The sequence below is a fragment of the Microcebus murinus genome, chromosome 25, assembly GCF_040939455.1.
Source record: "Microcebus murinus isolate Inina chromosome 25, M.murinus_Inina_mat1.0, whole genome shotgun sequence".
Taxonomy (NCBI): Eukaryota; Metazoa; Chordata; class Mammalia; order Primates; family Cheirogaleidae; genus Microcebus; species Microcebus murinus.
The window spans coordinates 15,017,537-15,045,429 of record NC_134128.1 but is presented as its reverse complement, the minus strand read 5'-3'; the positions used below and the strand labels follow the sequence as shown (position 1 = coordinate 15,045,429).

Here is a 27,893-nt window from a genome sequence, read left to right as displayed (position 1 = left end):
TCTATAATCATGACTCTTCACGAAGCTGATATCCTTAAGTGCACACTCCACTTAGCTCACTTCCTCTCCACAGGCCAGCCACCAAGGAAAGCACAGCATTCAGGACATACTCCATACTGAAAGTGGTTCAGATTTAGTCATCACTGTTTGGGGGGGGGGTGGAGGGAAAAAAAAAAAGCTCAACAGTATGTTTATCTTACTCAGAGGTTTCCACACATTTTATTTTGCAGACCACTGGTTTGTAGCTTTGGAGGACCAACATCTGTATAAATTCCTATAAAATGTCCCATTAGTTTCAGTTCTGCAGCAGCCTCTTCTGTACTGCACACCATGCTGTGGCCCGAGTTCCAGCTGCACATGCATAAAGGCTGCTAGATGGTTCCTGAGGGCGGAGGGGCATCCATGCTAAAGCCAGGGAGCTTCATCTTTCCAGCGGTGGTTTCCTTTGGCAAGAAGTGGATCGGTCTACACGCTCGGCTTTGGTGCCTGCAACCAGGAAGCATCCGGAAAACTTGAAAGAAGTGGTGTTTTTTTCTCTTACGAAGACAAAACACTTGAGGACTCGGTGCCCTTGTGCTTAGTGACAGGAATCCCTCACGATTGTTTAGTAGGTTAAAATATAAGAAAGCCTCTGGTTTTAAGTAACACAGATAACACCTTTTTAGGTTGCCTATTTATTCTAGAACTACAAAATTTAATTCAAGAAAATATAGGTCCCATGAAAGACTTGAAAGTTTTATAAAACTAAAATCTAGTTTTCCCCGATAAATTGTACTTTAGGCAAAAATCCTCCCAATGCTTCTAAAATAATACTAAAAGGGGCATCTGATTATACAAGAGCAATTAAAAAAATTAAATATTTATTTGAATAACAAGTTTTAAGTTCAAGCTGCAATGTTGGCAATGCAGATTTTTAACACAGATCACAAAAAGCGTGCACAAAAAATACTGGCGCAAAGGACAAAATAATGCTAAGAATTCGGCTAAATAGCTGCTGATTTTAAGAAAACAAAAGGCTTGAAATTACTATACAAAATATAAAATGTATTAAACACTACCATCCACAGAACAGTCTTTATTATTGAGTATATTTAAAAATTATTTGCGTAATTATATATTGAATTGTAAATGAGTATTATACATGAACCCCCTTTTGGAAGGCAATTCCTTCTTGCACTATAGAACAGTATAGTATCATTGCAAAAAGTATCCTTTTTTTGCTATCAAAGAAAACAGTTAATGGTATTACTGTAAATATCAGGAAGGCTACAAAAAAAGAAATAGGATTTCTTTTTTGTCTTCCAAGTGCTTTCCATGCAGCGTGAAGCACTTGCCTTGTGGAACTGAATGCACTACTGGACAATGTCCTGGGTCCGAGATGCTCTCGAATGACAAGATCAGGCTTTACAAATCAAAGACTCAAAGGAATCATGCAACCCTCTTACTACTGGGATACTGTTGTGTGCCACTTACCAATGCTGTCTTTCCAGAACACCATTCAAGACACTTAAAAAAAAGATCAGACTTATATGATAAATATACATAAAATGAAAAGACACAAACTGCTATTTGACACTACTATTGGTAATGTCTGTGCTATGTGAAAGCACCTTTAAAAAGAGCCTATGCGGCAAGAGATAAGTGTCTAAAGATTCAAAATGAATCAACAGTATTGGATAACAATATAATTCTCAACTCAGAAGCTGCCTCAAGATTAGGTGCATCTTCAGTTAATGTAACAGGAAAAAAAGGCAATGGATTTTATTTTATTAATTGTATCCACTCACAAATCGACCTAAGGTCACCAGATGTGTAGACACAATGAGATTTTTGTTGTTTATAGTCTTTAATTGAAGTGATGATAAAGGAAATAGATCTATTTAAAAACAAAACCAAACAGCTATTTCTGTCTAGATTAAGAGGTGGCCCCGGGTGTGGGATTCACATTTTGAGTGGCCACTTGCGGTGCGACTTCGATGATCCGGGGTTTGTCTATGATCCTGGCTGTGCGGTTGCCCTTCTCTACAATCCCAATAATCCATGCTTGGTGACCTTCGCCGTATTTGGGGGACTTTATCTCTGCACAGAACCGAGCTGCTTGCTCTCGTGGTAAACAGATCAGAAGGCCTCCTGGCAAAGGAAAAGAAGGAAATGCCATGAGTTGTGACATCAGAGCAGCTTCTCTGCCTCTATCCTTCTAAAAAGCTTCTGCTCGGTTCCAAGTTCCATCAACAACTTGCTCCTATTTGCAAGTTGCTCTTCCCAATCAACTAAGAAGCCTGCTCCGTTCTGCAGAACTACCAAGGAATTAGGCAATGTCTTGGTAAACTCTCACTCTGTTAAAACACACATACACTCACAAACCAACACATTCTTTTTTTTTTTTTTTTTTTTTTTTGAGACAGAGTCTCATTTTGTTGTCCAGGCTAGAATGAGTGCCGTGGCATCAGCTTTGCTCACAGCAACCTCAAACTCCTGGGCCCAAGTGATCCTCCTGCCTCAGCCTCCCGAGTAGCTGGGACTACAGGCATGCGCCACCATGCCCGGCTAATTTTTTGTATATATATATTTTAGTTGGCCAATTAATTTCTTTCTATTTATAGTAGAGACGGGGTCTCGCTCTTTCTCAGGCTGGTTTAGAACTCCTGACCTTGAACAATCCACCCGCCTGGGCCTCCCAGAGTGCTAGGATTACAGGCGTGAGCCACCGCACCCGGCCACAAACTAACAAACTTTAAACTGTGAAATGACCTATGTGTGAACCATTTAATGCTTCATAGGAGAAGATGTTTAGGGCTCAATAAGTAAGATAGTGGTAGCTCTTTTTTCCATGCTACATTGAAGGAAATAGTGACTTCTGCTTTTTAATTTGACTGTCTACAAGGCTTCTTTCATCTTACCAAGAACATTTTTTTGGTGGCGGTTGGGTTTTTTTTTAAAATTTAAGACTCATGAAAGAGTGTTTGCCTCAAAGTATTTAGATTCTAGTCCTGACTCTGGGATTATCTTCAAAACAGAGAAAATAAAAATACATTAAAATAAACCTTTGTAACCAGGCATAGTGGCTCACACTTGTAACCCCAGCACTTCAGGAGGCCAAGGTGGGAGGATTGCTTGAAGCCAGGAGTCCAAGACCAGCCTGGACAACATAGTGAGACCCTACCTCTACAAAAAATGAAAAAATTAGCCAAGCACAGTAGTATGTACACTGATAGTCCCAGCTACTTGTGAGGCTGAGGCAGGAGGATCACTCAAGCCCAGGAGTTTGAGGCTACAGTGAGCTATGATCGGACCACTGCAATCCAGCTTGGGTGACAAAGAGAGACTCTGTCTCAAAATTAAATAATTAATTAAATTAAACCTTTGTTGCTATTTGTAGCAGCCAGGCTGAAACATTTTATTTCTAGGTAGAAATAACACAATCAGAAAAAAATGTATATCCTACTCTACAAAAAAGTAAAAACTTCTCATATCTATAAAGGAAACAAATTGGCGATATTATTTCATTCAACATCCATTCAACTCCCACTAGGTGGCAGACCCTGTTCTAGCCAGATATTCAACCAGCAGGGAACAATCTCTGTCCTCTTGGGGCTTACTTCTAGAAAACATTTTGTTTCTTAAATGGGAATCTAAAGGGCCTTCTCTCTCTAAAGGCTATGAGAGGCTCACAGAGCCCTGACACCCCACGCCACCCACCGTCCAGGGCTAAGGTGAGCAGGGCTTTGTGGCCCAGCAGTGTGGTCACCGCCTCTGACCTACGCCCGAATCATCCGGGCAGCATTTATGGTCACTGAGGCCTAGATCTCTCCCCCCCTACCCCCACCCCCACCCCGGGCAGATCACACCAGGTTTTTCAGAGGCTGGGTCTAGGCCTGTGGATTTTTAAAATTCCCAGGTAATTTCACTCCTTTGCCAAGATACAAAACTAGTATTCTAGAAAAAAGGAAACAGAAATAAGAGAAACTAAAAACAGGGGAAAAAAGTAGGGAGCCTTAAAAGATGAAACAGGATTCAAGGTAAAGAGAAAAGAGGAAAAGAAGGCAAAAATAAAAATGGCACTTTGAATTTATTTCAAATGCTAAGTTTCCGATGAAAATTGAATAATGACTTATTTCCTCCATCTTCTCCCTCTCCCAAGCCCATCTCCGCATTTTGACATGAGAAAGGAGAGCACAGGTCACCTGACTTAACACTGCTCGAGGACACCCAGGACAAAGGGGACTGCAGCAAAGGGGAGGCAGGAGGACCCCAGGCCACCAGGCTGCCCTACAAAGTGGGGTCCCAGGCATGGCCTGGGCTGCTTCTTCCTCATGGAACTTTCCATCAGCCTCACTAGCTTAATCCTGAGGCTGGGCCCAGCGTCCTGTACCTGACGTCTCCGGGCAGGTCCCGTGCATGAGGCCGAACATGTTCCCGCAGGCCTTGCTCACCGCGGCCATCTTGGCCAGCACGGGAAGGTTGTGAATCACAAACGACACCTCGTTCCGCTGCTGCTTGGCCAGGTTCTGCGCGTGGCCCAAGATCCCGAAGCCTGTGATGTCGGTGGCCGCGTGGGCATTGAACGTGTGCATGAGTCCTGCGGCTGAGAGGGGACAGAGGGGTGACTCTGAGGGAAAAATGCCTTTCTCAACTCAAGTCACACACACAACTGATCTGAAAATTCCTCATCTACCAGGGACATGACATACAGGAATAGTGAAAATGTAATACACTGAAAAATCAAACCAAACCAGAGTGAAATTCTGATTTTTTTTATTTCAACTTGAACCACCTGGAAACTATCAGAAGCTTCAGTCAGTAGTAATTTTCCAGTTAATAAAAAAAACTATACAGAGGAATTATAATCTCAATGGAAGGTAAACCTGGCAAAACTGTCCTAGAATCAAAGAACTGGACTTTTTTAAGAATGCCTAACTTAAAATCAAGGTACTCTCGCTAGGGATGAATTAGATTAATTGCCTAAAAGTTTAATCTTTTTGTGTTTTAATTAAAAAAGAATGTGTAATTTTTGGAGTAGTTTTGGGTTTAGAGAGAAATTGAGTAGAAAGTACAGGCAGTTGGCATATAACCCTTCCCTTAGTTTCGCATACATTAACATTAGTTGGCAGTACATCTTCTGAGTCAATACTAACGCGTGACTATTACCTGGGGCAATAGTTTAGAGTTCACCCTGCTGTCAATTCTGTGGGTTTTTACAAATATGTAACGATATGTATCTAACCTATTACAGGATCATGCAGCAGTTTCCCCGCCCTAAAATGCCCTGTGCTCTGCCCATTTGCCCTCCCTCCCCCTGGCCCCTACTGATCTTTCTGCTGTCTCCATAGTTTTGCCTTTTCCAGAATGTCATGTAGCTGGAATCCTACTGTACAGCCTTTTCAGACTGGCTTCTTTCCACCCAGCAATATGCACTTAAGGTTTCTCCATGTCTTCACGTGGCTTGATAGCTCATTGCTTTTTACTGCTCGATATTCTGTAGTATGAATGCACCAGTTTGTTTATCCATTTGTCTACTGAACAAATGGTTGCTTCCAAGCTTTGGCAATTATGAATGCTGCTGCTATGAACATCTGTGTGCAAATGTCTGTGTGAATATAAGTTTTCAATTTCTTTGGGTAAATACCAAGGAGCACAATTGCTGGATCACATGGTAAATATATTTAGTTTTGTAAGAAACTGCCAAAATATCTTCCAAAGTGGCTGTACCACTTTTCATTCCTACCAGTGATAAATGACAATTCCTTTCATTCCATATCCTTGCCAGCATTTGGTGTTATTAGTGTTTTAGATTTTTGCCATTCTAATAAATGTGCAGTGATATCTCATTGGTGCTTGAATCTGCAATTCCCTAATGACAAATGATGCTGGGCTTCTTTTTATGTTTATTTGCCATTAGTACCTCTTCTTTGGTGAGGTGTCTGTTAAGGTCTCTGGACCATTTTATAATTGTTTTTTTTTTGTTGTCGTCTTATTGTTAAGAGTTCTTTGTATATTTTGGATACCAGGTCTTTATCAGGTATGTTTTACAAAGATTTCTTCCCAGTCTGTGGCTCGTCTTTTCATCCTTTTAACAGTGTCTTTCACAGAGCCAAAGTTTTTTTATACTGATAAAGCCCAATTTATCAATTTTTTCTTTCACAGATAGTGCTTTTAGTGTCGTATCTGAAAAGTTACCGCCGCCAAACTCAAGGTCACCTAAATTTTCTCCTGTTATCTTCTTCGGGTTTTATATTGTTGTGTTTTACAATTAGGTCTATGATCCATTTTGAGTTAATCTTTATGGATGGTGTAAAGGCTTGTCTAGATTCATTTTGTGCATGTGGATGTCCACGTATAGGAACATTAATTATTGAAAAGACTTTTCTCCATTGAATTGCCTTTCCTCCTATGTCAAAGGTCAGTTTGATTATTGTGCGGCTCTATCTCTGGGTTCTCTATTCTGTTCCTTTGATCTGTAACTTTTAAGTTACTTACAAGTTAGAAAAATACAGAAAATTTTTATTTTAAAATGAATCTCTCGAAGTAGGCAAAAGGAAACTTAATTTATTGGCACTTCTTCTCTGGCAGAGAACATTAGCCATTAAAAAGTATGCATACTAGGACATATGATAATATAGAAAAAAGAATTTAGTAATGTTAAATGAATAAAAGCAGACTCCAAATAGATAAAAAAATTATATTAACTACTAGTTTAAAACAACAGTAAATGATCAACCAAATGTAAAAAAAAAAAAAGTTTGGGAAAAATACATAAAAATACTAACAGAAGCTGTTTTTGGGTGGTGGGAATATGGAACTATGGACCATTTCTTTTTCTCTACTATTTTCCATTTTCTAAAAACTTTTCTATAATGAGCATATAATTCTTTTGCAATAGAAAAATATGTAAAATAAATGGGAAAATAAGATACATTTAAAAACAAGTTTTAAAATGTAGTGCACCATTGTAAACTGTGGCGAACGTTCTGGAAAACAATGTGGCACTAACTGGAAAAGCTGAGGCAGTACTGCCCTCTTCCCACGAGCATCAGAAAGCTTGCCCAAGAGGTTCATAGCAATAATCCAACATCCACCCACAGTGGACCAGGTGAGTCGGTTACACTGTGGAAAATACATATGTGGACATGTTTGAACCACAGCCACACACAAGGAAGACTCTCAGGAACATTAAATGGTGGATGAAACAAGTAAAAAAAAAAAATGCGAAACTGATTTATTGTTTAAGGACATGAGCCTGTGTGATAAGAAATACTCTAAAATGCAAGAGAATAATACACAAAATTCAGTGGTTACCCTTAGCAGAAATGCAGATGGGGTGCAGGCACCTCTGGGCTTTCAGGGCCATGTTCTGGAAATTACTTCCAGAATAAAATATTTTCTCAATTTCCATTGTAATGTTGGTCTGCTTCCAAATCATTTACATAGAGCAACCTGACAGATGTTTTCTAGAAACAGTTCGCCTGGCATGTCAGGTCAGAACTTCAAAATATCCACAAGAAGTGCTTCCTTCTAAATTATAAAAATGTAACTGGCGCTTTCTATACACATATGAAAGCCGATAAAAACTGTGAGTATATGGTGCTTAAACTACATCAGGTGATTCCCTTGGCGAGCTTTGTTCTAGTACAAGTCACATTTAACACTCCTTTCTGCTGAGGACACATCATGTATTTAGGTTCCCATTACCGATGCTCCTTGGGCACGATGGGGTTAGGTCCTGATAAACCTGCTGTAAGCTGAAAACGCGTTTACTGCACCTAACATCGCAGCTTAGCCTAACCTACCTCAAATGCGCTCAGAACACTTGGCCTACAGTTGGGCAAAAACACTGAACACAAAGCCTACTTTATAACAGAGTGTTGAGTGTCTCGTGTCATATACTGAATGCTGTACTGACAGTCACAAGCAGAATGGCTGTGCAGGCACTCAAAGCACAGTTTCTGTGGGGTGTGTAACGCTTTCACATCACAGTGGGATTAAAAACCACGAGCTGCCCCATCGTAAGTCGAGGCCCACCACCTACGGAAGCCAAACAGGTGCTAGCAGAAGATGGTCTAAAGTCACTGGCCAAATATGTCCCCAGCTAAGAGTTTTTTTTTTGGGGGGGGGGGGACCAATATGAAGCTGAGACCACAGTGACCTGCAAAGCCTGGAACATTTACTGTCTCAGCACTTGAGGACGTCTGTCAACCTGCCTCACCCGATGCCGTACCTGTCCTGTTGAGTCTTGCCATGTTCATCATCGCCTCTTGGTAGGCCAACTCCACGTCTTCTTGGGTGACCACTAGTTTAATTTTATTCCATTTTTCAGGCTAATAATAGGAACACAAGTGAGGGAGAAAAGACGGGAAAATGTGATTACTCTTTACTGCTAGCCACTGGGCAAAAAAGACCAACAAATTTTTCTTAGTCATCTTCTGGAGAGCTTTATCTAATTTTATACAGAAAAGTCAGTTTTCTAACTCTCTGGTTTTTCCGCGATTAGTATTTGAAGTCTGCATTAGACCTGTCAGTATAGTGTCCTTCTGTCCTCAGCCCGTATTTCTCTAATGAAGTATCACGGTCGCTGGGTACGTACACCTGGCAGGACGTCGCTGTGCCGCCGCGCACACAGCTGCAGCCTGTCCCTCCACGGCAGCGTGTGAATCACATCATTAACAGCTTTGCGTGTCCTGTTTCTTCTCCATATCTCCCACATTAAACTGCCAGCTTTCACTTTCCAAATTATATTTTTACTGACTTTAACTGAATTTAGGAGTCAAGCTATGTTGATGGATCAATGAAAGTGAAAACAAGTTTAATTGCAAACACACTGAGGACAACCTCTGGTGACCAAAAAAGGCATCAGAAGGAGGACAAAAAAAGCCATTCTCTTTTTTCCCTCAGTCTGATTTTCAAAGAATCTAGTGTCATGATGCGGGGATACACTGACATCACAGTCCATTAACTACCCTCGTGCGCCCATTCACTTGTTTATTTATTTTTTTTTTTTTGAGACAGAGTCTCGCTTTGTTGCCCAGGCTAGAGTGAGTGCCGTGGCGTCAGCCTAGCTCACAGCAACCTCAAACTCCTGGGCTCCAGTGATCCTTCTGCCTCAGCCTCCCGAGTAGCTGGGACTACAGGCATGCGCCACCATGCCCGGCTAATTTTTTATATATATATCAGTTGGCCAATTAATTTCTTTCTATTTATAGTAGAGACGGGGTCTCGCTCAGGCTGGTTTTGAACTCCTGACCTTGAGCAATCCGCCCGCCTCGGCCTCCCAAGAGCTAGGATTACAGGCGGGAGCCACAGCGCCCGGCCCACTTGTTTATTTTTTAATACTATTACGAAAATCCAATTACCTGCCACCCAATGCAGTAACTAGACATGAGCAGTAACTTCTGTCTACCCTCATCCTGTTGCCTATTCTGAATTTTGCACTCATTCCCCAGCCTTTTGAAAGATAGTATTCTCCTAACAGATGCCTAAGCGATATAGCCCTTGGTTGTTTCTGACCTTTACAGAAAGTATACTGTGCTGTTAGACAGTCTTTAGAACTTGTTTTATTCAATCCTGAGCATTTTAAGAAATACTGGTTAAAAAACGGCAAAGGCAGGCCGGGCGCTGTGGCTCACGCCTGTAATCCTAGCTCTTGGGAGGCCGAGGCGGGCGGATTGCTCAAGGTCAGGAGTTCAAAACCAGCCTGAGCAAGAGCGAGACCCCGTCTCTACTATAAATAGAAAGAAATTAATTGGCCAACTGATATATATATATAAAAAAAAAATTAGCCGGGCATGGTGGCACATGCCTGTAGTCCCAGCTACTCGGGAGGCTGAGGCAGAAGGATCACTCGAGCCCAGGAGTTTGAGGTTGCTGTGAGCTAGGCTGACGCTACGGCACTCACTCTAGCCTGGACAACAAAGCGAGACTCTGTCTCAAAAAAAAAAAAAAAAACGGCAAAGGCGGCCGGACGTGGTGGCTCACGCCTGTAATCCTAGCACTCTGGGAGGCTGAGACGGGCGGATTGCTTGAGGTCAGGAGTTCGAAACCAGCCTGAGCAAGAGTGTACCCCGTCTCTACTAGAAATAGAAATAAATTAATTGGCCAACTAATATATACAGAAAAAATTAGCCAGGCATGGTGGCGCATGCCTGTAGTCCCAGCTACTCAGGAAGCTGAGGCAGAAGGATTGCTTGAGCCCAGGAGTTTGAGGTTGCTGTGAGCTAGGCTGATGCCATGGCACTCACTCTAGCCTGGGCAACAAAGCGAGACTGTCTCAAAAAAAAAAAAAAAAGGCAAAGGCGGTGCCAACTGAGGAGTGGAGAGAACTCAGGGAACCCCAAGCCCCTGTCTCTGGCAGCCCTGCCTCACCTGCCCCCAGCCCCCCAACCAGGTCACGTGGGCCTGGGCAGTCGTGCTGGGAAGCACCTCTCTGGCTTATCCTTGGTGATGACCTGACCTTCCACCCCACTTTACATCACCAGGTAAGGAGGGGAAAAAAGCAAAAGAATGTGACAGCCTTAAAGAATTTCTCTACTCTGCTATCTCAAGCTAAGATACACCAGGGCTGATGAAAGACATACAATTATTGATTATTCTTTTTCAACTGCTTCTCGGGACTAGTAGTTTCAGATGATAGTTGTAGAAATTGAATGCACCATGGTATGTGAGAATATACCACAATCTTATTAATTTGTGAGTTGTTATGGCAATGAAAAAAAGTCAATCTTAAATAAGATTACAGCTCAGTGGGAAAATGGCTCAGGAGAAATATCCTCATATTCTAGATTTACTCTCCATAAGGGAATTATTTATTAAAATGTTCTGAGTTACTAATCAGTTTAAAAAGACAAAACTACCAAACAAAAACTATCCCAAACCCCATGACTAAAACAATTTAAACTGTCAACAGCCCTGGCCTTATTTATATCCAAACCATTACACTCTCCACAAATTCTCTTCCACCTTTTTTTTAGTCATGTTGATAAGATGTGAAAGACAAAGCTATCTGGCACCAAATAAACAGACAAAGCCTCCCAAATTCTTTATAGAAAATCCATGAAGCCCCACGCTGGGTCTTACCTACTGTGATCAAGCATTCAATACATGAAACTTGCACTTACTTTACCAAAAACTCATTCACCCTCCCGCCCGTCACACGCAGTGGTTTACTCACGATATCCAGCCACTGGTGCACAGCGACAGCGACCTGTGTCCCCAGGGGTTTCGTCAACACCAGCACGTCCCCTGGCACTGCGTTATCTGGCCTAAAGGAAAGAAAAAGAGCACGTTCTAGTCAAACTAACCGAGGAGATAAACTCATGATTACTGTAACAGGAAAGGGAAAATTCTGTACGAAATATATTTAGTTTTGCATTTAAATTTAAGCCAACTACCAGCATGTACTAGATTGTGCCTTGCAACTTCATACTAAGGCTATTGCTGGAGTAAAACATTAAACATATGACCCTAACCCTACTAGATTAAAGAAAAAGGGTACAAAGACGCCAATCACTCAGCAGTCAAAGCTTTCATCAGGCCCACATTCCCCTCCGAGTATCTCTGAGCACGTGTGTAATTCCCAATACAGACCCACAGAGCTCCAAAGTGATTTGAGGCAACAAGATTTTTGTAGTAAAGAATGATTTGTTTATAATCATTTATATGAAAGGCTCAGGTGGGACTTTCGGGTTATGGGATTTGGCTGGCATCTGTGGGTCTGACATCTTGGTGATTCTGAATCCAGGTTCTCAAACTCAGACTGACCTCTTAAGAGTTTCCTACTTGGTACCCAGACTCCCAGCTAGTCTCTGTGATAGACAGCAATAGGACAAAGGCAACCCTGAAAAGACAACGACTGATCCCCCAAATATCTACCGTGTTTGTATCCTCACTGCCAAGACACAGGTCTGCCAGTTCTCCCTTTCCCAGCTTGAGGAGTTGTCCACGTAGCTGTTACAGCCTGACACTGGACTCCTCAAATGCTCACCAAAGTTGGTGAAAACAAAAGCCAGGGCACAGACCTCCAAACCAACACCCTGTTTCCCAGCTCAACCTATACTATTTGTATCTACTCTCAGCTTTGAAAAATATAATTTTGTGATGCTATACAAGAAACCTGTTTTCCAAAAACTAGACCTGAAGACAGGAATGTCTTTCAATTTGGACTCAGCATGAAGCTGATGTTCTTGCATTTCAATAGTTTTATGCAATCTATGAGTTCATATCAATAGGGTAGGTGTGATAAAGCTGTTTTTGTTTTATTTGTTTTGAGACAGAGTCTCACTTTGTTGCCCAGGCTAGAGTGAGTGCCGTGGCATCAGCCTAGCTCACAGCAACCTCAAACTCCTGGGCTCAAGCGATCTTTCTGCCTCAGCCTCCCGAGCAGCTGGGACTACAGGCATGCGCCACCATGCTTGGCTGATTTTTTTATACATATATTAGTTGGCCAATTCATTTCTTTCTATTTATAGTAGAGACGGGGTCTCGCTCTTGCTCAGGCTGGTTTTGAACTCCTGACCTCGTGCAATCCGCCCGCCTCGGCCTCCCAGAGTGCTAGGATTACAGGTGTGAGCCACCGTGCTGGCCTGACAAAGCTGTTTGGTTATTTTTAAGTTTATGAGCAATATTAGACAAAATGTAATCATGCATATAGGCTCATTCATCTTTTACAGAGTAAACATACACGCACTGGCAAAAAATTCATTAAAACTGGTTTTATCCCTTTTTTCCTTCTCTGTTTTGCTACCATTAAGTTCTTTTTCTACCAGAAAGCTGGAATGTGTGAGACAGATGGAATTCAGGGTCTTTTGTCCCATTTAAGTGAAAAGTTTGAGAATTAATGACATAAAATGTGCACTGGGAAAATAAAACCTTGATTCAGTAAAATGCAAGATCCTTAATAGGAAAGCTGTCAGATATTGACCCTAAAAGGAGCTCCCACCAATTAAAAAAATGGGTAAAAGGTAAGAATACATGAAAAACACGCTCAACCTTATTCACAAGAATGAGGTTAAAACCACCCAACAGATCGGTATAGACGGTATAGACTCAGAAGTCTGTTACCTCACTGTGCTGGTTAGGATGCAGGGGAAACCAACACTCATTCACTGCTCATCGAACATAAATTGGTAGCAAAACCAGAAGCACACAGACCATCCAACCTAGCAATTACATTTAAAAAACAAAATCTTACCTACGGATTCATATGTTCAAAAAAATGATCTAAGCATAAGGTAACTCACTGGAGGATTATTTGTAATGTCAAAATAACTGAAAATATCCTAAATGTCAGTAGTAGGTGAGTTAAAAATATACAGGGACAGGCAAAGAGGCTGCCTCTGGGAGAGAAACTGGGGGCCCCGGCACAGGTGAGGGCCTTTGCATCACAGTCCTTTCTACACTTTGTGAATTCTGAACCATGTGAACATAGCACCTTATTAGTACCTATTCAAAAAATAAAATAAATAATTGGAGTTTCCACATCCTTCAGGAAATAGAACAGGTAGGTTTTCTTAACAAAACATCAAATATGGAAAGTGATGACTTTGGTTAAGAGAAACTTCTCCAAAGAAGATATACAAATAGGTAATAAGCACATGAAAAGATGCTCCACATCACCGGTCATCAGGCAAATGCAAAACACAGATCAAAACCCACGAGATACCACTTCACACCAGGACAGCGAGAGGCAGATGGACAGACTAAAAATAAGCCTGGGAGGGGAGGTGGGGAAACGGGAATTCTCATACACTGTTGCTGGGAATGCGAAATGGCACAGTCACCTTGGAAATCAGTCTAACAGTTCCTCAAGTCAGACACAGTTACCATATGACTCAGTGTACTCTTAGGTACAGACCCAAGAGAGCTGGAACTTATGTCCACACGAAAAACTTGCGCCTGAATGCTCACAGCAGTATAACAGGTGGAAACAACCCAAAGGTCCACCGACTGATGAAAGGATAAACAAAATGTGAGAGATGCCCATACAATGGATGATTCAGCCACAAAAGAGAATGCAGTACTGACTTATGCTACAGTCTGGATGAACCTTGAAAATATTATATAAGTGAACGAAGCCAGACATAAAATGTCACACGTGGCATGAGTCCATTTATATAAAATGTCCAGAATTGGCAAATCCCTAGAGACAAAAAGTACATTGGTGTTTGCCAGAGGATGGGGGGAGGAGGGAATTGGAAGTAACTGCTAATGGACACAGGGTTTCTTTTTGGGGTGATGGAAATGTTCTGGAATTGGATAGTGGTCATGGTTGCACAACCTTGTGAATACTAAAAACCAGTAACTTGCATATTTTTAAATGCTGAATTGTATGTTATATAAAAAAATCAACTTACATGATAAATTCATTGGGCTGGCAGACAGTTGTAGCAACTCCTCCCAGAACAATCCAGGGGTTCAATACTGTTTGGCCACCTGTTACAGATGTTCCTGCTTCCTCTGCTGCGTCTTTAAAACCCTGTATAATCAGGGGCATCACTTTATCCCTTTCCTAGGATTTAAAAGGACACAAATGAAAAGTCAAATACTTCTATTCAAAACCCAGAAAGAAGGTACTACATTTGTAGTTACTAAAAGAATTGCAAAATCCTAAAGGAAGTCCTGAAAGTTTACACGGGGCAGAATGTAACAAAAGCTAGGGAATACTTCACACCCTAACTACTTTATCAATGCTGGAAGATGTTCTGGGTAACAATATGAACTACGCTGGGACAACACTGTATGTGACCAGTCCGCAGGACTGGCCCTAAGTGTGACGACCATGAGAAGTCAATTAGCTCTCTGATGCTCCTTAAGGATCCCAAGACCAGCTAGCTCACTATGCACAGGGATCCCGCTCTAGAGGCTTCTATCCTATCAAGGACTGCGAGGATCGGCTGAGGGCTGCCAACAACGCACGCGTGCAAAGCCCTCGCTGAGCCACAGTGCACAAGCAATGACCACAGCACACATGATGGGGCAGAAAAGGGCCTACTGAAAACTCGCATTTCTGCAAGGCAGGGCAAACCGCTGGGGTCTTTTTGGATAAAAAACAAGCACCTGTCAAAAACCATCTAAATTCACCTCTGGTTCAAGGACACCGACACTGCCAGGTCACACCGAGGCCCGAGCACGTGAACAGGTGATGGCCCAGCCTCGGCACTGTCTACACCAGTGACACTCCCAGCCACCAAGAGAGAAGGTGCCTGGCCCTAAGTGCCACCTATCCCGGATTCGTAGGGTGGTGCCTGACCCCCGGGCCTGGCACTGAGGCACTATCCCTATGGCCAGAACTTTGTTAAAACCAATACACAGAAAAGTCTTGGTTTCAGTCTACCCGGAGGAGAGACAGGGAGCAGGTGGTAGAGATGAAAAGATGAACAGGCCAGACTCCCTCATTTTAATTTACTGATAACTGCCAAAAAGTGGAGAGCCGGAAGGAATCCTGGAAGCCATATGGCCTGGGCGCCTCACTTTCCAGATGGGAAACGAAGTCTAACCAAGGCCAGCGATGCGACCACAACCGCGCAGACCAGTGAGCAGCTGGGCGCCTCCTACTCACCCTGTCGGTCATTTTATTACTGACTCCAAGGAGCATCAGCATATTGTCACATTCTGTGACCCCCATCGCGTAGAGGTCGCTGAGGACATTGGCACATGCTATCCTGCCCTGGGAAGAGAGAAGACATGTGAGAAAGGACAACTGGGGACTTTCCATCTGTAGAGACAAAGAGTGAGCCCACAGAATGACCTCCAAGGAGAGCCAGGGGACTTTCCAGGAAGAGCAGCTACTGGGACATGGTCCTCAGTTTCCACGATTTACACACTCCGTTTGTTTAATCACAGAACCACTAGGCCATTCACTTTTTTCCCAGATATTTCTGTTACCATCTCTTCTTTCTTGTGCAGAACAGAAAATTTACAAGTTCTTTCCCATTCTAAATACTGGGAGGAGTCCGAGGTTTATTTAGACAGGGGAGGGAGTATATGTGGGGTGAGTAATGACAAGACAAGGTTAGAATCAATGGTCTCAGGGAGAGAGGTACGCAGTAAAAATGTCTGAATACAACTGTCCCAAAGCAAACTTAGAAACAGCCACTTCTAAAAAATGTTGATTTTAGTGGTTATAGAGAAGGAAATGGTGTTTGTGCACTTGCATTGAGAAATTCTTATAGCTTCTGTTTAAGGCTGTAGGAGATAAACAGGAAAATCATCTTGTTTGAGAAACAAACAAATAAATAAATAGACATCCAGGGCTGAAGTCATACTATTTTCGAAAGAAAAAGAGAAGCAAGCCGGGCGCGGTGGCTCACGCCTGTAATCCTAGCACTCTGGGAGGCTGAGGCGGGCGGATTGCTCGAGGTCAGGAGTTCGAAACCAGCCTGAGCAAGAGCGAGACCCCGTCTCTACTATAAATATAAAGAAATTAATTGGCCAACTAATATATATAGAAAATTAGCCGGGCATGGTGGTGCATGCCTGTAGTCCCAGCTACTTGGGAGGCTGAGGCAGCAGGATTGCTTGAGCCCAGGAGTTTGAGGTTGCTGTGAGCGAGGCTGACACCACGGCACTCACTCTAGCCTGGGCAACAAAAGCGAGACTCTGTCTCAAAAAAAAAAAAAAAAAAAAAAAGAGAAGCAGTTTCCAGTAAACTGTATCAGTTTATTAGGAGGTTTAAAATACAATTCAACAGAAATGTGATAATGTAAGATTTTTTTGCCATTGGAGATTTTTAAAGTGTACACTGCCATTGTCTAAATCATTATTTTTTTAAAGACAGTAAAGAGAAAATGACAATTTCTTCTTCTGTCACAAGGACAATCAAACTCCAAAGCAGTATTATTCCCGATAGCTGTTTATTTGCTTGTTTTGTGCTTTCTTATGGATTCCTAATAGATCAGCAATGCAGCTCAATAACCTCCTGTAGATGCACTTTCAACACCACCAAGCCTGACAGGGCCTGCAACTTACAGATGCCAATGACTGGTTAGCATGGCAGTGACTTACTGCCCCTTCTGTGCTGGGCACTCTCACTTTAGGAGATGTTACAAAAAGGACCATTTCCGGTTCTAGCCCCATCTCTGCCACCTGGTCAGGTGGGGCAAGGGTGTGGCTTACCCGCCCAGTCTCCAGAGTATTGCTCTAGAGGAGAGAACAGATGGATCTGCGGAGGGAGTATAGGTTTCCAATAAACTGTTTACTTGTCACTGGCACCTGAGACATGAGCGTCCATTTGGCTACCTCGTGCTCAAGTCCCCATGGGCGCAGCTCAATCCCAGAGTCCTTGCTACCCAGGAAGGACATCTGGCATTTTATAGCAAACGGAATATTCCCAATCTCTTCATCGGCTCCTCTTGGCTGGCAGGAAAGTGGGATTAAAGGTTGGGTGGATCAAAGAGTGGCTGGCTGCAATCATGCAAAGAACAATTGGGAAATACACCTGTGCGGCGCATGATCAGCAGCTGGGAACTTTAATTCAGGGCTCCGAGACATATCACACACGGCAACGTAAAACACCATGGTGGGTGGGTGGGTGTGTATGTGGCTGGGTGGGTGGAGTGACCAGATATCAGAATAAATGTTCAAGAAGTCTAATTGTGATGAGATGCTAAGCTGTATTTCTAGAAGGAAACATCTAGCATCATTCCTATTACAAAATATAGCAACATCTGCATCCTAAAATACAGGAGCATCAAAGAAAGAAAGGCCCAGGGAAGAAGGAAGAAAACGACAACAGTGTTGTCCGCAGACACTCGGCGACAGGTGTTCTCACACAGAGATCCTCAGCCACGGCAGCTGAGGGACTTCCCCGGGGCCACTGTAACTGCTTTACGCATCGTGCCAAGTGTGAGTAGGGGACAGGTCACACGGCCCCTTGCGAAAGCAGGGCGGGGTCAGTGTAATCTGGATGTTACAGAAACAAAACCAAAAGCCCACCCACACCGGCACAAAACCCCAGCCACAACCCAAAACCGACCGCACAAGCAGCTCTAGTTACAGAACGCATTAGGTCAAACTCACCATCATGTAGGGGTCGTCTACGATAGGGTAAATGTAATCCGTGGTTTGAACCAAGGAAAGACCGCCGTGCCTCAGAGGAATGACGCAAGTATCCATTCCGATGCCTGCGGAGACGGAAGTCATCAGCACCCACACGTGAATCGGGAAAGCCATCTCCTATCCCAGCACCAGCGCCTGCACAGGAAGGGCCTGTGCCAGACACGTATGGAAACTGCGCCCTGCCAACCAGGCCATGTGTTTCCTATCAAGAAGCCTAACTGAAATCAACCTGAAACATAACTAGCTTGAGATAGAAAATAGGAATAAAAATGGTAGTCACCAAGAAAGACTTAATTTCAACATGGTGCAATTTTTAAACCTTAATGATGCCTTGAATAAAAATTTCCCTTTTTACTAGATTATTTTTTCTTGTATTGTTTTCCTGTATTATTGTATCATGTTCCTGGCACCATACAGACTTTCTTTAAGGAACTGTAATTCTTTAAAGAAAGAATTGCTTGAGCCCAGGAGTTGGAGGTTGCTGTGAGCTAGGCTGACGCCACAGCACTCTAGCCTGGGCAACAAAGCAAGATTCTGTCTCCAGAAAAAAAAAAAAAAAAAAAAAAAGAAGTAATGGGTCATTCTAGAACATTTTTAGCAAGATTGACACCCTCCATTGAAAGAAATAACTCAAAACTTAAGTCTTCATACTACCACCACCACCATCATCACCAGTAGCAATCAACACATCATAGCTCTTGAGTACCAAGTAACAGATTTAACATTTCTTTAGTTAGAATACGTCCAGTAAATATGTACACATTTAAAAGCTGTTTTGGTTCATCCTTCAATTATACCATCTCAGAATCCAGGAAATATTGGCATTCAATTAGAAAAAAATTAAAACCATAAACACACATGTGTGTATACATGAAAAAACATATACATGCAAAAATGGAACTTAGGTTATTTTATCTATAGTTACTTTGACTACATCTTTAGATGTTATCCTATTTTCCCAACAGAAAATCTGTAAAATATTTTACATATAGAGAATGCTGTTACTTTTACATTTTAGTCAAAAATAAAAATGACAAAAATAGGAAAGGACAAAGCCAGATCAGCGACTTATTTCCAATTAAGCATGTATATAACCACTCTGGCACCTATGTAATCCATCTGTTTTTATAGGTTCCCAAAAGCCTTTTTTAAGAGGAAATCTTCAGATTTCATGTTATTCCCCTAGTAAAAAAAAAAAACCTTATAAATGCCACCTCCTATAATATGAACAGGGACTGGTCTTAAGTTTAACTTCTGCCCATTAAAAAAGAAAACGGCGAAATAAGCCAAGGAGAAATTTAGAAATAAAAGGTAGAAATAAAAGGTATTTCTAAATAGTTAGAAAGATAGCATGGAAAACTGATGGGCTAATTACAAAGAAATTCCTTTTTCCTGAAATCAGTTTTGAAGTAGTCCAGACTAGCTACCGTAGGCTGCATTTCTTTAAAACTCACCTGTAATGCTGGCATTTTACAAGTTCAGACTGGCATTCCCACCAAGTAAGCTGAATACTGAGTGCTTCCCTACACCCCCTTCGGAGGGACACCCTTCTGCCCTTTCACAAAGTACCCTTGTTCCTCAGTATTCTCAGGGGACTGGTTCCAGGAGCCCCACCCCCCATGCTAAAATCCACAGATGCTGAAGTCCCGGATATAAAAAGGTGCAGTATTTGCATATAACCTATGCACACCCTCCTGTGTACTTTAAATCATCTCTCGACTTATAATACCAAATACAACGTAAACACTATGTAAATAGTTGTTATACTGTATTATTTAGGGAATAATGACAAGGGAAAATAGGTATATACATGTTCAGTACAGACGCAACCATCTATTCTTTTCCCTGAATATTTTCAGTCCGTGGTTGGGTGAATCCACGGATAAGGACCCCTTGGATACGAAGGGCTGGCTGTATTTGTACTTTGCCATCCAACAGGCAAGAAAAAACAAGGAAGAAGTACAAAAGGAAGCAAGTCACATGTTGGACTCTACCCCATAAACGTGGAATTCCAAACACAAGAAGAATTAATTATATCTGAACCACATTAAAATGACCTTTCAGGCCGGGCGTGGTGGCTCACGCCTGTAATCCTAGCACTCTGGGAGGCCGAGGCGGGCGGATTGCTCAAGGTCAGGAGTTCAAAACCAGCCTGAGCGAGACCCCGTCTCTACCATAAAAATAGAAAGAAATTAATTGGCCAACTAATATATATAATAAAAAAAAAAAAAAATCAGCCGGGCATGGTGGCGCATGCCTGTAGTCCCAGCTGCTTGGGAGGCTGAGGCAGGAGGATTGCTTGAGCCAGGAGATTGAGGTTGCTGTGAGCTAGGCTGATGCCACGGCACTCACTCTAGCCTAGGCAAGAAAGCGAGACTCTGTCTCAAAAAATAAAATAAAATAAAATAAAATGACCTTTCATATTTTGCTTAAAGAAAACTACTGGAGGCCGGGCGCGGTGGCTCACGCCTGTAATCCTAGCACTCTGGGAGGCCGAGACGGGTGGATTGCTCGAGGTCAGGAGTTCAAAACCAGCCTGAGCAAGGGCGAGACCCCGTCTCTACTATAAATATAAAGAAATTAATTGGCCAACTAATATATATAGAAAAAAATTAGCCGGGCATGATGGCGCATGCCTGTAGTCCCAGCTACTCGGGAGGCTGAGGCAGCAGGATCGCTTGAGCCCAGGAGTTTGAGGTTGCTGTGAGCTAGGCAGATGCCACGGCACTCACTCTAGCCTGAGCAACAAAGTGAGACTCTGTCTCAAAAAAAAAAAAAAAAAAAAAAAAGAAAAAGAAAAAGAAAACTACTGGGAACCCCCACCCTAGTATCATGACAGCGACAGCCCTAACAGAGGCCGGGCCATGCAAGTACCTTATCTTTCCTGATGCAAAAATAAAATCAAGTTGAACAAAAAGCCACAGATTGTGAAGACAGGCTGATTTTTTACTAAACTACATGGCAAAACAGAAACTTGGTGGAAGACCCAGCTAGAGAATGAAGAATTTCAGAATATCAAGTCTCACAAATCTGAGACAACAGGACCACACTTTACTAGTGATCAGTTTTCATTTGTCAGACAAGAACATGTATAATTCATACGATTCATTCATTCATATCAAACAGCAGTTATGTGTGCAGTCTCTCAGAAATTTCTGTAACAATGCTCTTTAGCACCTCCATGGAAATAGGGTAAGAATCACACTTTAACTGAATGGATTATCCCCAAATTGATAATTCCAACAGCTGATTATTCTGTGTCTATAAGATTTACTTTGGAAAATAGTGAAATGTGACTACTAGCAAAAATTTAAATTACACATGTGGCTTGCCCGTATTACTTTTGGACAGCATTGGTCTCTAACTATCAGTCTAGAAATCACCTACTAAATTTCAAGGAAAGAAGAGAGGAGGGGTGAGCTTGAGATGGGTTATAGACCTTGGAAAACTAGGGTTTCAAACTGAAAGAGAGGGGCAGTCCAGGCAGAGGGCAAGCAGGACCGAAGGAAAATGCCACAGAGTTGGGGGCAGCCTTAATCAGACAGTTAAGGTTTAATTACCAAGAACTAAGGGGGAATTCTAGACCAGTTGCAGGTGGGTCACACCTATAATCCTAGCACTCAGGGAGGCCGAGGGAAAAGGATCACTTGAGCTCAGGAGTTCGAAACCAGTCTGAGCAAGAGTGAGACCCCATCTCCACTAAAAATAGAAAGAAATTAGCTGGACAACTAATAATATATAGAAAAAATTAGCAAGTCATGGTGGCGCGTGCCTGTAGTCCCAGCTACTCGGGAGGCTGAGGCAGAAGGACTGCTTAAGCCCAGGAGTTTGAGGTTGCTGTGAGTTAGGCTGACGCCACGGCACTCTAGCCCGGGCAACATAGCAAGACTATCTCCAAAAAAAAAAAGAAGCAATGGGAATTCTAGAACATTTTTAGCAAGATTGACACCTCCATTGAGAGAAATAACTCAAGTCATCATTCTACCACCACCACCACCATCGGTAATCAATACGTGATAGCTCTTAAGTACTAGGCAACAAATTTAACATTTCTTTAATTACGATACATCCAATAAACATGTACACGTTTAAAAGCTGTTTTGGTTCACCCTTCAATTATACCATCTCAGAATCCAGAAAATATTGACATTCAATTAGAAAAAAATTAAAACCATAAACATACATATGTGTGTATACATATAAAACCTATATGTAAATGCATACAAATACACACATGTATTATGCACGCAGGTACAAATACCAAATGCACACTGTACACATACACAGAAAATTTCTGGTACCCACACAATGTCTAACAGTACCATTATCCCATTTCATAGATTAGGAAACTGAGACTCAGGAGGGTTAAACAACATTACTGACTACTAAGTGACAGTGCCGGGGAGTTATAAGTAGGAATTATTACTTCATCCTTAAGATTTAGTTTTTTTGTTTGTTTGTTTTTGAGACAGAGTCTCACTTTGTTGACCAGGCTAGAGTGAGTGCTGTGGCGTCAGCCTAGCTCACAGCAACCTCAAACTCCTGGGCTCTAGCAATCCTCCTAAGTAGCTGGGACTACAGGCATGCACCACCATGTCCGGCTAATTTTTTTTTTCTATATATATTAGTTGGCCAATTAATTTCTTTCTATTTATAGTAGAGACGGGGTCTGGCTCTTGCTCAGGCTGGTTTCGAACTCCTGACCTCGAGCTATCCGCCCGCCTCGGCCTCCCAGAGTGCTAGGATTATAGGCGTGAGCTACCGCGCCCGGCCAAGATTTAGTTTTTGAACATTAAATAGTTATCTTTCTTTTTTTTGAGACAGAGTCTCACTCTTGCTTTGTTGCCCAGGCTAGAGTGAGTGCCATGGCGTCAGCCTGGCTCACAGCAACCTCAAACTCCTGGGCTCAAGCAATCCTGCTGCCTCAGCCTCCCAAGTAGCTGGGACTATAGGCATGTGCCACCATGCCTGGTTAATTTTTTCTATATATATTAGTTGGCCAATTAATATCTTTCTATTTATAGTAGAGACGGGGTCTCACTCTTGCTCAGGCTGTTGGTTTCAAACTCCTGACCTCGAGCAATACACCTACCTCAGCCTCCCAGAATGCTAGGATTACAGGAGTGAGCCACCGCGCCAGGCCAATAGTTATCTTTCTTGATAGTGACCTAAGAGCTTCCTCAGTGAATTCTAATTTCTTGGCAAGTAAGCAGACATGGAACCAAACTCACTCACTATTATTTCCCCACAGCTTACAGCTGGACAAGAGGGACAGTTTTCAAACTGAGCTCCTGGAGTCCTACAGGCCACTAGAGCCTGGGGTATAAGTTTTCCTCCTTCCCAACCAAGTCAACTCTGCTTTTATCTATACCCTGAGCTCAAAACCAATGTGGTCAGACAGGATGTTACAATAAAATAATGGGCAAAAAGAAAATGAAAACCTTAGGTAAGAAACCTGATCAAGTCACAAGGTCACTACAGAATACCCAAATCCTTAGAATACACGTCAAACATGTACAGGCAAAGTGATCATGGTGGTGCATCAGGTACTTAATAAGCCACACAATAAACATTAATAAACAATATCCCAAGCACCCAGAATTTCTTTCCAAGCTCTCTGGAAAAAAAGAAACTGCTACTGACATCAGGAATTTAACAGGGAAAAAAACACTGCCCTGGATCCCAGATGACAATCTGGGGTCAAGTACAAATTCATCTGGTCATCTCTGCCCCTTCTGTGTCTGGTGCAGTCCTGTCCCCCACTCCCCTCCACCCCAAAATTTTCAATGAATGCACACTGCAGAGTACCCCCAATTCCTCCCCAACAGTCACTGTTCTCCAAGTACTGAGGAGGATGCTTAAAGTAATGCCTTTCCTAGAGCAATGAACAGAATGTAAGCATTTTAGGGGTCATTTCAGGAAAAGGGCATAAAGGAGTTTCCGCTTAATCTTCAGCTAAGCAGAAAATTTAATTTAATTAAAACATGCTTTTACTGTGATATAATTATCTCAATTGCATACTCCACAGTTTAAAAATCGTTATAGCGCATATCTTAATGCTTTTCAAGTCCTTCCTCCAAATAAGTTAGAACAACATAACATAGTTATTATTAGATTGCTCTCTGAATCCTTACCAAAATTGAAACAAGAAAAAAAAAAACCCAACATGGGAGGAGATAAGTAGAGAAATCTGGTTTTTGACTCACTGATGGGTTGCAGACCGTCAAAGAAACAACAGTATACATACCAAGCCTCGGCATAACAGCTCCGAGAAACTGCTCATCTTCTTGGAAGTGGTTCTCCTGCAAGGGTTCCAGCAATTTCTGCAGGACATCTTGGGGCACCTTGCAGCCCGTGCCCTTCAGCTCGGTGAATCTGGTTAGCCGGAAGCTCTTGTCCAACTCATAACTCTCCGGGTTAAAGGACTCCCGCGTAGACATGGTTCTTGGGCCCACTCCTCACAGCTCAGCCCCTCCCCTCCCTCTCCTGGTTGGCTGAGTTCGTGACAGATCCACCTAAGGTATTGCCAAAACACAAAGACACCATTCAAAGAATTCCCAAGGTGCTGTCAAGGATCGGGTGAACATATGACAGGGAAAAAAAGTAAATGTGATTCAGGGCTCCTGATCCTCTCATCACAGTGATTCATACAGACAGGACAGTAGGTTGAACAGTAAGCAGGTCCCAAAGGTTCTTCTAGGGTGCAGCATTACAACTGTACTGCCTGTCCCCTCATCTGTCAACCAGGGAGCACCATGGCTTAGAAAGTAGAGATTCCCACTAAGGTGACTTTTCTGGAAAACCTTTTGGTATCTTTTGCTATCTCACGCAGCAAAAAGCGAACCGCCTAATACAGAAACTTAGTGGAAAAGGACAATCATGCAAATGCACTGGACGAAATTCCTTTTGATGCCAAGTCCTAATCTTAGAAAAACACGTTTTCCCTCCGAGCCAGGAGTATTCAACACCATCCAAAGCGAACAGGAGGCCTCGCTCAAGGGCACAACTTAAAAACTGGAATGGCTGTTTAGCACAGCAAGGTTTGTGTTCTTCAAGAGAACGCTTGGAAAGTTCTCTGATGTTTTAATGCAATGCTATTTCCTAGAAAGCAAACATCCCACCCAACAAACCAGTACACACATCATTGACAAAACATGCTACTGCTCATTACCATTTCATTGCAGAACTAATACAGTAAATTTAACCATACTAAACCACTAGCATTTATAGTACTGGGTACCACCATAAGTTTCTGGACTAAGACCTTCTAAGTTTTGTAGCCTTTGGGGCTCATGCAAACACCAACATGTGCTCCTAGGGTTTACAAACCTCCAGACTGATGCTTTATTGGGCATAGAATTACAGACACCCCAAGTTTTAGGGTCAGTTTTCCCCATAAAATTTATGATTAAGAACATAATTCCCATTTATAGAGTTTTCCATCCCCTGGGAAGCATATCACTCATTTAAAATAAATCTCACAAAGCCCGAGTATGGGCAGTCATCCAGACTGTCCTCGTTACAAAAACATGTTTGGGATGAACAGTTGAGCAGGAAAGTCAGTGGGAAACCTACAACTCTACAGGAGTAAACCTTCCAACACGATCCCCAGAAACCAACCTGCCCAAAACGAGCAGGCGAGCAAAGGGAGTTACAGACAGGGGACTTTTGAAGCCATCTTATTGGAGCTAGGAAAAAGTTTGAACACACCACTTTGACTTGGAAGGCCTTGGAACAAAAACAACAAAAGTGCTTCCCTCACAAAATGCCTTGCATTTAACGCCGCCTCACCACTACCAGGAAAAAAAAAAAATCCAACTCACGAGGCATCCAGTTATTTTCCTACTTCCAAGCCCTATTCCTCTCCCCACCCTCAAAAAGTGGGGAGGCGAATTGGGGGAGACTGACTTTCCCAGAGTTTTGAGGGGGAAAAAGTTTAAAACACCTTGGATCACGAAGGCGCTCAGGAGTTTTAAAATTCCAAATGGAACGAGGGACGCGAATCACAGACTCACACCCCGACCTCAAAGAAGAACAAATTCTCACATTTGTGGCGGGGCTGGGGAGGGGGAGGGGGCGCTTGGGGAAATTTGGAGTAATTACACAAAGCGGGGTGGGACGTAAAAGGGGCAAAATAAGACCCGGGTCTACACCGACCCAGAAGCCACATGTTTACACCTTTAAAACAATGACATGAATATTTAAAGCTAGCGTTTAACCCTTTCTAGCCCGGGCACGTTTCCATTTGTTCAAACGAGCGCGGGGCGCGGAGCCCGAGCCGCCGGGGAGCCCGGCCGGCGGGGCGAGGCGGGGCGGGGACGGGCGCGACCCCCGCCGGCCCAGACCTACCTCCCCCAGCGGCCCGCGAGCGCACAAAGGGGCGGCCCCCGCGGCGTGGGCGCGGGGCCCGGCGCTCTCCATGAAGCCCGCGGCGGGGGCGGCCCGAGCGCGGGGGACGCCACTCGGGGACACCTTAAGTCGCGGGCTGCCGCCTTCGGAGGCGGCGCGGAGCCCCGAGCCGGGCCATGCCGCGCCGGGCGCCCGGGGGCGGCGGCGGGGGCGGCGGGAGGCGCGCGCGGCCCCCGGCGCGGGGAGGGCGCGAGGCGCGCGCGGCCCGCCGACCCGGCCGGGGCTCCCGGGGCCGGCGCGGCCGGCGGGGGGCGGGGAGGGCCCGGAGGCGCCGCGCGCCGCGCCCCGGACACCGGGCCGGCTCCCCCCGCCGCGCGCGCGGGCCGCCGCCGCCGCCGCGCAAAAATGTCGGCGGGCGAAAAAATTAACCCCTGCGTAGCCGCCGCCGCCCTCCCCTCCGCTCCTCCCCGCCCTCCCTCCCTCCTTCCCCGGCCCCGCGCGGCGGCGGCGGCGCGGGCGGCGCTTCTTTTTTAAAGCGGCCCCAGCAAGCCCGGCTCTGCCCCTCTCCAGGCTGGGCTGGCGGGGCGGCCGTGCACCGCTCCCCGGCGGTCCCGGGCGGCCCGGAGGGGGATTTGCAACGGCCGCCGCGGGCCTGCGGACCCACGTTCCCCTTTAAGCCTGGTGTCTCGCCCCCCCTCGCCAGGCCCGCCGCTTACCGGCTCGCTTTGCGCCCTCCGCCTCCTCCCGAGAGCGGGCCGCGGCCGCTCCCACAATGCACCGGGCGCGCCGGGCGCCCTTAAGCGTCGCCTGAATAAAAATGCGGCTCCGGCGGCGGCGGCGGGCCCGGGCCAGGCCGGGGCGCCGCGGGGGCTCGCCGCGCTCGGCGCGGCCCTGCGCCAACCGGGCGGCCGCGCTCCCGCCGGCCGGGCGCCGAGGGTGCCTCAGGGCCGGCCGCCTCCCTGTCCGAGGCGGCGGGCCGCGGCCGGGGCGGCTCGGTGGCTGCGTGCGGCCCGGGAAGGGGGCGGGGGCGCTGTGCAGGCCCGAGCGCGGCAATGATTGGTCTCGGGGGAGGGGTGGGGGGTTGCGAGCCCGGGGAGCGGTGGCATCCGTTGCATGATGCAGAAAGGATTGATTTCAAAAGTTGCGAGTTGCATTGGCAGCAGCGCTTGGCGCCGGGGCCACCTCCCTCCCCGCGGCCCGCTGGAAGGGCCGGGAGCGGCTCCCGCCGCCCGGCCGGGACGCTGCCCGGCTCCCCGGGCGCCGCGGCCCCGGCGGCCCGCGAGACAATGGCCGTGAAGCAGTGTGCAGAGGAGCCCGGGCACCGACGTTCGGTGCACCGGGACCCCGTCCGCTCGCCCTCCTATTGTTCGGCTCGGCCCCGGAGCGCCTGCAGCCCCGGGAAACGCGGACGTGCCCTGCAAAGTTTCTCGAACACTCGGGGTGCTTAGGAGGAAGTCTCGGCGGAAAGCTCTTAAGGTCCCCCCGTCACACTGCCCCTC

General features: G+C 44.6%; 1 protein-coding gene across 1 annotated transcript; it reads right to left on the bottom strand.

Moving 5' to 3' along the window:
- Nucleotides 1-190: 190 nt before the first annotated feature.
- SEPHS1 (selenophosphate synthetase 1) lies at nt 191-27,401 on the bottom strand. The gene is made up of 9 exons (XM_012765712.2): nt 27,111-27,401; nt 24,293-24,560; nt 18,007-18,110; nt 15,548-15,655; nt 14,343-14,497; nt 11,162-11,252; nt 8,216-8,315; nt 4,373-4,585; nt 191-2,130 (listed from the first exon to the last, which is right to left on the bottom strand). The coding sequence occupies exons 2-9, from the start codon at nt 24,483-24,485 to the stop codon at nt 1,916-1,918; spliced, it is 1,179 nt and encodes a 392-aa protein (XP_012621166.1). The 5' UTR covers nt 24,486-24,560; nt 27,111-27,401; the 3' UTR covers nt 191-1,915.
- Between the last annotated feature and the right edge of the window lie 492 nt (nt 27,402-27,893).